The sequence below is a fragment of the Salvia splendens genome, chromosome 3 (assembly GCF_004379255.2).
Source record: "Salvia splendens isolate huo1 chromosome 3, SspV2, whole genome shotgun sequence".
NCBI classification, from domain to species: Eukaryota; Viridiplantae; Streptophyta; class Magnoliopsida; order Lamiales; family Lamiaceae; genus Salvia; species Salvia splendens.
In genome coordinates this window covers 44,263,545-44,274,527 of record NC_056034.1, presented here as the reverse complement: position 1 = coordinate 44,274,527, position 10,983 = coordinate 44,263,545, and the positions used below count along the sequence as shown (strand labels likewise).

Here is a 10,983-nt window from a genome sequence, read left to right as displayed (position 1 = left end):
TTTTTGGAGCATAATTTATTGATCGATTCGTTAATTCTTTATTGATTTAATAAAATTATGGTACTCCGCTTAACTACTTCACCAAATAAATCAGTTTATTATGTGTAGGAAAAGAATAATCTAGTCTCATTTGACACTTGTTTTTGGTTTTGCGCATAATCAATAAATACTAGTAGTACATCTAAATAATACATCTAATTTTTAATTATTGAATTCTAATTATGGATACTAAACATTAATGATAATTAATACAGTTATATTTAATATTAATCAAAATTTTAATTTAACATATTTACAGACGTCGTTAAAGATTTTGTCCGAGTTCTATGGCTCAAGATTCAAGATTCAAGATTTAAGATTTGAGTTTCAAGGCTAGTAGTGTGGAAATATTCTAGTTAAAAAGGAAGGCTACATATCAATTAAAATTCCTACTGAAATTTGAACTGATTTTTTTGGATGAAGTAAAAATTGTTCAAACCATAAAAAATAGTGAGCAAAGAAATCGACAAAAAAATACTATACAAGTAGTAATCAGATGAAGATACAAAGTAGCTAAAACAAAATAAGAGAACAATTCTGTTCAAAGTGAAATCAATTAAATTGTTGATAGTAAACACAAAAGCACTGAAATTAAGATAAGACTCCCTAGAAGAAGTTGAACATTTTACGGCGAAATACGACCAGATTCAATCAAGAGGAAGAAAAGACCAACAAAACATATTAAAAACTAGGTAACCATGAATAGCAAACGACCAGATTCAATCAAGAATACTAAGAGGAAGAAAAGACCAACAATACAAATTAAAAGATGAAGCAGCGGCGTTCAATCTCTCCGCCTCCACTGCCCCACCAAACAAACACTAAGGCTTCCCGCAGCGTTTCTCACCTGCGGGAGCTCGAGCTCAGGAATTCGTTCGGCTCGGTCAAACTACCTGGACGCTTATCCTTACCAAATTTGAAAACTTCAATTTGGTATTAGACGATGATGACAACAACATGGAGCCCTTTTCCGGCCTCCCGGAGCTGGAGAAGCTTACTCTGATCAACGATGGCACTGTTATAAAGGCTCCAAAGCTTAGAGTTGTTGAAATCACCGGTGATCTCTTTGGAAGAGCCAAAGGGATTAATGCCTTACCTCGTTCACATACAAGGTTGGGAATGTGCAAAGGTGGATCTCCCAAGTCTACTTAGACATTTATTGGAGTTACAATGGTAATCATACCAACTATGCTTCACCAATTACGGAATGCAACCTCAGTTTGGACACTATACAGGTACATTTCTCCATCTCTTCATACTAATATAATACTCCATGTATGTATGTATGCATATATAGATATGGTAATGGTTGTTTGAAACTGATTGATAGATTCTCCAAAGCAAAGTTGGATCCTTAAAGCAAACTCCTCCTCCATTTTCCAACATGAGATGGAAGCACGTCATAAAGATAGCCAAGTGTAATCAACTATTTGACAGAAACTTTCAATTCTGAGCTCAAGCTTTCTCCTAATTTATCTGTTGCTCAAGCTATAAGATCAAATACTACCACTATGCATAACCCAACCATTTCTGTTTTATTATTACATAGCTGTATTTTCAGCTCCATATATTAGATGATTTGATTTTTATTTGTTTAGTCTTATCTTTATTATTTATTTTCATACATATTTTATTTGAGAGCATAATAATTTTGTTATCTCTTCACATATTTATGAGTATTTGATCAGAAATAAGAACAAAAAATAAATAAATAAATTATATTTATCATTCTCGCATCGATATCTCTCTTCTCCTAAAAATCACCCCTTTTGTATTTTCATTCTTGTCTCTCTTAATTTTCTTCAACTGAATGCCTCAAGGAAGGACGTCACAAAATTAGCAATTTGACGACTTCGTATTTGTCACACATTTTACACCTTGTGCGAGGGAGACAAATTGAATTACCGGGGAAGTAGTATTTTGCAAACATAATGATTTTTTATAAGAAATAAAATTTATTCATACAACATTTGTGAGTTTCTAGAACAGGGTCGATCGAAAAGTAAGGACAATTTTACACACTCTACTCTAGTAATATCAATTTTTGAAATGTTTCAATAGAGACTCCACTTTTTCTAAAAACATTAAAAAAATATGTTTGATAGGAAAAATAACTCATATTTATATATGAAATTTGATGACCAAAAATGATGAGTTAAGTGTTGAAAAATGTAGGGTTTGTTGTGGAAGGCTGCGAAGCTTAGGTTTGTTGATATGGGGTATAAGATTTCAGATAAATTTGAAGATTTTAAACAATCATACATCTAGTCTAACATGTATGTGATCAATTGAACCTTCTAATGTGGTATTAGCCTTGTAATGTTGAAGCACCACCTCACAATCCAAAGTAGTCCCCGTCAAATAGTTAAGTAGTCCTTGAAACACTGCGCAGATTCCGTTGAGACATTTCATGTTGGGAAATGGGGAAGGAGTTTGCCCACCTTTGCGTTCAACAACCGTTTCAAAACAACCATTACATATATATACACACACATGTAACATACTAGTATTAGTATGAGGAGAGAGAGAGAGAGAGTGATAGGGTCCTTGATTCATCCTCAATATTCCTTTCTTGATTTTTTTGATTTAGCATATCTCTTATTTTAGTTAGTTATCTTTAGTTATTTTTCATACCTTTTATAATCTTTTATTTTAATTATATTTCTTGATTAGCAAGACATGTGCTATAGTATTTTGATTCATTGAGAAATAAGTATAAACTTATCTCAACTAGGGTTTATCTCTTTTATTTGTTCGTTCAATTATTGGTGTTCAAGCTCGATAGATCAATGGTCTATCAGAGAGAGAAATTAAGTTAGCTTGAGAGTATCCAAAGTTAAAGAAACGGTGGAGGCATTCCCAAATTGGTGAAGCATCCGACACTACTAGAAAAATTGCTTCTCACTGCACTTTTTTTATCACACTTTATAAAAAGTGCCAGCATAGATGTACTATCTACACACTAGCTTTTCACTGCACTTTATAATATATTGTTACTGCACTTCAACATAAAAAGTGCCATCATAGATGTACTATCTACACACTACCTCTTACTACAGGTACCCGGTGCTGCACTTGCATAAGTGCCATTATAGATGAAGTGTCAGCACAGTAATTTTCTAGTGACAATTTTAAGTGTCATTACAAGCCAATTTTCTAGTAGTGCGAATACAAAATTGGGAGAGTAACGAGTGTCATAGATAGTAGCACAACTGCCTGAGCTCATTATGCATTTGGGGTGGAGGCGGAGGGATTGAACGGCGGCGCGGTGAGAGAGCAATTGGGAAAGTAACTCTTCTTCCATCTATGGGAGAGAATACTTACTGGTTTCAACGGCTTCACATTTTATCCAGGATGAGTAGAAGAAGAAGAATCTCGTTGCCTCATTCGGTCTTCCTCCATTCTTTAATAATACTAATAATAATACTAATTACACTATATTACTAAAATATACTAGTAATAAATTCAACAAAGAACCAGACTGAATGGAGAAGAATTCAGAGTTTAGGAATATTAGTATAATTATAATTGGATGACCACAACCCCCTCCTCTCTCTCTCTCTATATATATATAAGATTATTATTATTTATAATTTAGGCAACGAAATAATTAGGGATGTATGTATTATTCAAGTCATATTTATTTTTGGAAAATAAAATTTAATTTCATTATTTATGATTTCTAAATATGAAAATACAGAATAAATAAAGTAGATGTTTTATGTACATTAATTATATGAATAGGAAGTCTAAAACATACCATATTTTGAAAGTATTTATTTTTTTCCATAAAAAAGAGAATTCTCATTAGCTAATATGGTGTGGATCTTCCATCATCATGCCAACTTGGTATGCTAAAGAAACTATATTAACATATAATAATATCTTTATATGGATGGAAAAGTCTAAAAGTAATGTGATTTTATTATAAGTTATAATGAGATCCATGTATTCACGATAATGAGGTAATTGTTTTTAGTCCTGATTACACGCCATTATATTTTTAATAATAAGGTAAGATTTGTTTCCCTATTTTTAGGTTAGACAATTTATTTATGTCCTTCAAGAAACGAAATATTGGTAATGAATAGTTATATGCGAAATACACGACAATTTTGTAGTACAAATTAAAATCCATTCACTAGTTAAAAATTTCTACTTTTAAGGAAACAACAGAGATGATAATAGAATGTAACGAAATTAACGGAAATATATTGAAAAGAAAAAAATCAAAGGCAAAAAAAAAAGGTATAGATTTCAACGGCAAACTAAAAAAAGCAAGAAACACTTTCATTTCCATTTGTTTTTGCGGCATCTAATCTATTAATTTACAGGTACCATCTAGCATTGGCTATCCCTAATCAGGTTTCTGCTGAATTTCGTTAGGGTTCGTCCTCGAACCCTTTAAAATTCAGCAGATGCCATTGCTTCATTGATCATCTCCTCGTGCAACAGGTCAGTCATTAATCATTTATTCCCAAGCTAAAAGGGCAATTTGCCACACAAATCATAAATTTCAGTTAAATTCTGGTTGGTAATACGATTTTAAATATTGTTTATAAGCAAATATCCATGAATTTTAACATTTATCTCAGTTTTTCCACGGGAACTAATTTCTATAGGGACAACACCAACATGAAATTTTATTATTTTCTCAACACACAAAGCAATTTAAAAATATTTGTCGTGATAAATTGAGAAAAGTGTTCAAATTAAAGATTTTCACGGCCGATTTTTAAAGTTGCGGGATGGAGCCGAATTTGACCAAAATTCACGGTTCTTCTGACAATTTGCCGAAGCAAAAACTATTGAAAGCAGTGATGGTTTATGTGTGTGTATTTGCATGTAGCAGGTGAGTGTATTGTGTGAAAAAAAGAAAGAGAGATGGATCAGTTGAGGCAGGTTGGGGAGGTTGTGGGCAGTGTGAAGGCTTTGATGATACTCAAGCATGAGATCTCCATCAACCAGAGGCAATGCTGTCTGCTGGCAGACATGATGCAGCTGGCCTTCGACACGATCTCGGAGGAGATGAGGCACAGCCTGAGGCTCGACGAGAAAGCCACCAAGTGGAAGCCTCTGGAGCGCCCGCTGAAGGAGCTCCACTGCGTCTTCAAGGACGCTGAGTTCCACATCCGATACTGCCTCGATATCAAGAACTGGTGGGGGAAGGCCATCAGCCTCCACGCGAACAGGGACTGTGTGGAGATGCACATTCACAACGTGCTGTCCTGCTTCACCGTTGTGATTGAGGCGATTGAGACGGCCGCGGAGATCTCTGGGAGCGACGAGCGGGAGCAGCAGAGGAAGAGGGTGGCCCTCCTGCATAAATATGATCATGAATGTGATGATCCCAAAATTTTCTTGTGGAAGTTTGGAAAGCAGTTTTTAGTACCTGCGGAGATCAGCAGCCGGATAGAGACCGCGTGGCGGGAGGATAGATGGCTGCTGTCCGAGAAAGTTGGGGAGAGGAAGGACGAGAAGAGCGAGCAGAAGCTGGCTGAGCTGCTGCTGAGGAAACTGAGCGATGTGGAGATTTCGAAGAAGGTGATGTCGAGCAGCATCCTAGTAGGGGCGGCGGATTACCAAGTGAAACGACGTCTGGGGCCGGGGTACCCCAATGGGCCGAGCCATCTCAAGGAGATTCAATGGCTGGGGGAGAGCTTCGGGTTGAGGACGTTCATTGGAGATGTCGCGCCTTTACTCCCCGAGGTTTCTTCTTTGCTTTCGCTCTCGCATCCCAACATATTGCACCACCTTTGCGCGTTTTACGACGAAGGGAGGAAGGAAGGGTACCTTGTCATGGATCTGATGAGCAAGGATCTTGCTTCCTACGTGAAGGAGCACTCGGGGCAGAAGAATCGCGTCCCGTTCACTGTCCCGATGGCTGTGGATATCATGCTGCAGATTGCAAGAGGGATGGAGTATTTGCACTCCAACAAGATGTGTCATGGAGATCTCAACCCTTCCAACATCCTTCTAAAGGAGAGGAACAGCGGTTTTGAAGTTAAAGTGTCCGGGTTTGGGATAAGCGCGATCAGGAGCTGTGCTTCGAGAAGCACTAGGCCGGTTGCTGCTGATGCTGATATCTGGTTGGCCCCCGAGGTGCTGGCTGAGCTCGGTGGGAAATGCAGCGGGAACTACTCTGAGAAGGCTGATGTGTATAGCTTCGGGATGCTCTGCTTCGAGCTGCTAACGGGGAAAGTCCCGTTCGAGGACGGCCATCTGCAAGGGGAGCAGATGGCGAGGAATGTGATGGCGGGAGAGAGGCCTCTTTTCTCCCGTCCTTCACCAAAATACCTGATTAACCTCACCAAGAAATGCTGGCAGATGAATCCGGCTCTGCGCCCGTCATTCTCGTCTATATGCCGGATCCTGCGCTACATCAAGAAGATCCTCATCATCAGCCCTGAGCACGCCCACCCGCATTCGCCTCCGCCTCTTGTGGAGTACTGCGACATGGAGGCTGCGTATTTGAAGAAGTTCGAAGAAGAAGGGAGTGGGAACCTCGCGCCTGTCACGCAGATCCCGTTCCAGATGCTGGCCTACAAGATTATTGAGAAGGAGAAAGCCAATAGCAAGAAATGGGATATGGTCACTGAAGAAATGGTGAAAGCCCCTGCATCAATCTTCGATGAGGAGCAGTTGGCTGCCATGGATGCCCTCTTCCTTGTGCCGACTGATCGGAGGCCGGTTTGCTCAGATATCATTGACAGCAAGAACTCGGCCGCTGATGTGGATCTCGGGACGGTGGAATCATTTCCGCTTCGCAAGGCGATGGAATCAACAGCTACGACCAACGACAGCTATGAAGATTATGACAAGAAGCCTAAGAAGAAACTAAAAACCATCAAGACCAAATTCATCCCAGGTCAGTTTCTGTTTCTCCTCTGTAGTTTCTGCTTTCTAATTCTGATCAGCAACTGAAATTGATGATCCGTACACGCAGAATCTCCTAAATCACCAAGATGTGACGCGCCATTGAATTCACCAGCCAGGGCAAAGAAGGCGTCGACTTCAGCAGCCTCGTCACCATCACGAGCATTTAGCAAGACAGTGGTGCAGAGTCCAAAGAGGGACGTGAAAAGAACACTACAATATGGGATGAAGAGCAGCATCTCGCCAGCATCCTCGCCTGCCAGAGATTTCAGAGGAAAGAACGAGAGTTCAATGTGCTCGCCAGCAAGAGTGAAGAAGCCCTACTCTCCGGCTTCCTCGCCATCAAGAGGTTACAATGTATGCCCATCGCCAATCCATCCATCATCGCCCATGAATCCCAATGCACGCCCTTCAAGACTTGCTAGGCCGACTGCACTGCCTTCGGATGCCAGTCCTCGAACCTGAAACATAGATCACGCGCTCAGCTAGTGTGCTAGACTGTTTTGCCTTCCACACAACATAAAAAAGAAGTGAAAATTTTCCTACTTTTTTGTTCTGTAACCAAGCCAAGCTGTTGGTGTAAGTGAGTTAAGCTAATTCGCGAGTTACTCGAGATTCAACACGATGTTAGATTGATAAAACTTGACCCATGAGCTCAAGAATTGTTATATCAATCTGATTTGTACACTAACAGTTTATAATTAGAACATACATTTATACTTAAATTCATTGTTCAATTAATAGCTCAGAATCAAAATTTTCAACCAACTATACCCGAAGTGACTGATGTGTAATTTTCGAGCTTTTATATTAATGGATTATTAACACACAAGTTTAATAAAATAGCTCAGATATTACAATCTATCTGCATGGGTACAGAGTCGACTGTAGTACTTCGAGTGTCGAACCACAGGGAGGCGTAGGTTATTTAACAAGAATTGACAAGATTAACAAACTAAAATTACAAATTAAGGAACACTTTTCAAATGGGAAAAAGATGTCACTCCAAGTTGCTCAATAAGCTTGTATTGTTCTACACCTATATTAAAAGCACATATTTGAGATTAACTAATCAACCTAATCGCGTGCACTGAACATGTCTACGACGTATAGTTCACAGTCAGCTGAACACTTGTTCCATGAACCAACTTTCAACGACATTTAATTCCTGCAGATGCGCGGGAACGAACGTCGTCTACTATAATCACTTACCTAATCCACTATCATTTATCCCCTGAACAGTTCTAAATCGATAGCATACCAACAAACGATTAATCCTAAGCTATGTTAAAGAGACGATAGCAAAGGAATTAACATCACTACATCATTAGCCAAAAACATAGTGAATAAAATTAAGCACATTGTAGGACACAAACATATGATATTGATGGTGTAAAAACATCCGTACAAGCCTAGATTACAACTTGGAGCAACAATGAGAGCCTAGCCTAAACACATGGTAAATATAACAAAGAAAACCGTAGGATTCGAGCTCTCGTTGAGTGGAATGGAGATTTGGAGTCGGATCGTCGGAAAGTTGGCCGGAACTTCCTCCTCTCTTCTTCCTCTTCTCTACTTCCTTTCTCTCTTTTTCCCCTCTGAAACGTCTCCCTACATTCTGCTCACTGAAACCGTCCCCCTCTGAAACGTCCTTTCAGCCCCCTTTTGTTGACTTTTTTTTCTCTCTCTTTATTTTCCTCCAAAAACTGCCCAACCACGTCCTTTTCTCTCTCCCTTTCCATCATGAAACTGCTGAAATTGCAGTTAGAATAAACTACCCGGCCGGGTAGAATTTTACAACTGAAAAATAACCCGGCCGGGTGGCCAATTTCTTGTACTTGCTGGAGTTTTCGCACCATTTTTCACCATCCGAGCTTCATTCCTTGTTTCACCATTCATTCCTCTTCCTACACCACAAAACATACTTTTGCAAGCATCAAACTATATAAATCATGTAAAGTTAGGGAAATAAAAATGTACAATTTGATTCACATCAAATACCCCCAAACTTATTTGCTTGCTCGTCCTCGAGCAAGATCACATAAAACACAACACTTTGAAGCTCAACTCACAAAAGCTTTTCCAAAAGTTTTCATAAGAGTGAATCACGTAGGGACATGAATGACAAAATCTAAACCCCCAACAATTCCAATCAAGATTTCCCACTCTCAAGAACCATCACTTATCAACCTAGAACTTCAAGTCAATGTGCACTTCAAAATAAGTCCAAACAAACGATCAAACAACTCAAACCGTCATCATTGACTCATCAAACACTACTAATCACATAGACTCACGGATTTCAAACTGAACTTCTTTAACTCTACCAAGCTATTTACACAACATCCACAAGCGTCAACGATAAGGTCCAAGGTCTTATTTCAAGGTTGTAATGGGGCTAGGGACGAGGTAGGATAAGTATGGATAGTGAACTCAAAGGCTACACATTTGAGTGCCAAATTCTTCCCTCCTACAACATCCTTCCAAAGATCAAACAAGATTTTACAACCAAACTTTCACTCCCCCAAACTTGAGATCTATTCTAGGCAAGATTACAACAAACAACTATAGAAGCTCTATCTTTATTTCATCAAATTTATTCTCTTTTTTTTTCTTTTTTTCTTTTTTGTTTTTCTTTCTGTTTTTGTAAAGACCTCGACTTTTGCGAATTTGGAGGTCGTCTTTTTCTTTTTTTTTTTCTCTAAGAGCTTCATTCTTTTCACATTCTATCAAGTCTAGAAATGTCTACTCTTTACAATTCACCACCCCACACTCACAACTCAAAACACAAAGCTCAACTTGTATTTAGCACCCAAATAGTAGCAAGGTCAATTGATGAGGCTAAAATTAGGCTTATTTACGTGGCTAAGTGTTTACACAAAGAATAGGGAATTAAGCTCAAGGTGGCTTCTAGGGGATCATTCGATGGACTATGCATGTGATCATTTGGCCATAGAGTTCATCCTAGTGCCTTATCCTCTCAAATCATTAACACAAACGAATGCAAGCACTTCACTCGATAAAGCAAATCAATCCAAGATAATTTCCACAAGACATGCAATTTTCAAACTCTCCTCAACTCAAGAAATCGATTGTAATCATGACATGCTTTTTCAAATAGATTCATGCACAAATTCCATCCATCCTAGGCTTCAAAGATCAAGTAAGATCAAATAAGATTTCCCAACTAGAAAGCCGAAGATAAAGCATACACCCGTCAATTACATGATTCACAACACTTTAGCATGCAATACACCCAAAAAACATGCATAATGCATAAAAATCATTCACAACCCCCCCACACTTGAATGCTACATTGTCCTCAATGTATGCAAAGAAGGACATATAAAGGAAAGGGAAAGAAGACTCCCCCAAACTTGGCGTGATATCCAAAGTGCATTTGGGTGGGTGGGTGGGTGTATTTTCCTTTGTAGGTGTGCTTCCTCATAAGCTCGAATGTGAATCCTCTCTCCAAGTTGCTCCTACAAAAAGAAAAATTAAAACAACAAAAAGAAAACAAAATACTCAATTCATAAAAATACATCGAAGGAAAGAATTGAGCGAACAAAACCCTCGATTTATTAAGAGAAAATAAAAAACTAAAAACTCATTGGGTTGCCTCCCAACTAGCGCCTTTGTTTAAAGTCGTTGGCTCGACTTAGCCTTCTAGCTACAACTCTGAAACAAAAAAATAAAATGTTAGAAAACTTTACAAAAATAAAAACAAAAAGAATCCTAAATTAAATAACCAGTTGCCTCCCCGGCAACGGCGCCAAAACTTGATGTGTAATTTTTGAGCTTTTATATTAATGGATTATTAACACACAAGTTTAATAAAATAGCTCTAATATTACAATCTATCTGCAAGGGTACAGAGTCGACTGTAGTACTTCGAGTGTCGAACCACAGGGAGGCGTAGGTTATTTAACAAGAATTGACAAGATTAACAAACTAAAATTACAAATTAAGGAAGACTTTTCAAATAGGAAAAAGATGTCACTCCAAGTTGCTCAATAAGCTTGTATTGTTCTACACCTATATTAAAAGCACATATTTGGGATTAACTAA

General features: G+C 38.4%; 1 protein-coding gene across 1 annotated transcript; it reads left to right on the top strand.

The window, feature by feature from the left end:
* The first annotated feature begins 4,308 nt into the window (after nucleotides 1–4,308).
* Nucleotides 4,309–7,634, top strand: LOC121793995. Its single transcript, XM_042192008.1, has 3 exons — nucleotides 4,309–4,494; nucleotides 4,892–6,907; nucleotides 6,986–7,634. The coding sequence occupies exons 2-3, from the start codon at nucleotides 4,924–4,926 to the stop codon at nucleotides 7,378–7,380; spliced, it is 2,379 nt and encodes a 792-aa protein (XP_042047942.1). The 5' UTR covers nucleotides 4,309–4,494; nucleotides 4,892–4,923; the 3' UTR covers nucleotides 7,381–7,634.
* Nucleotides 7,635–10,983: the final 3,349 nt, after the last annotated feature.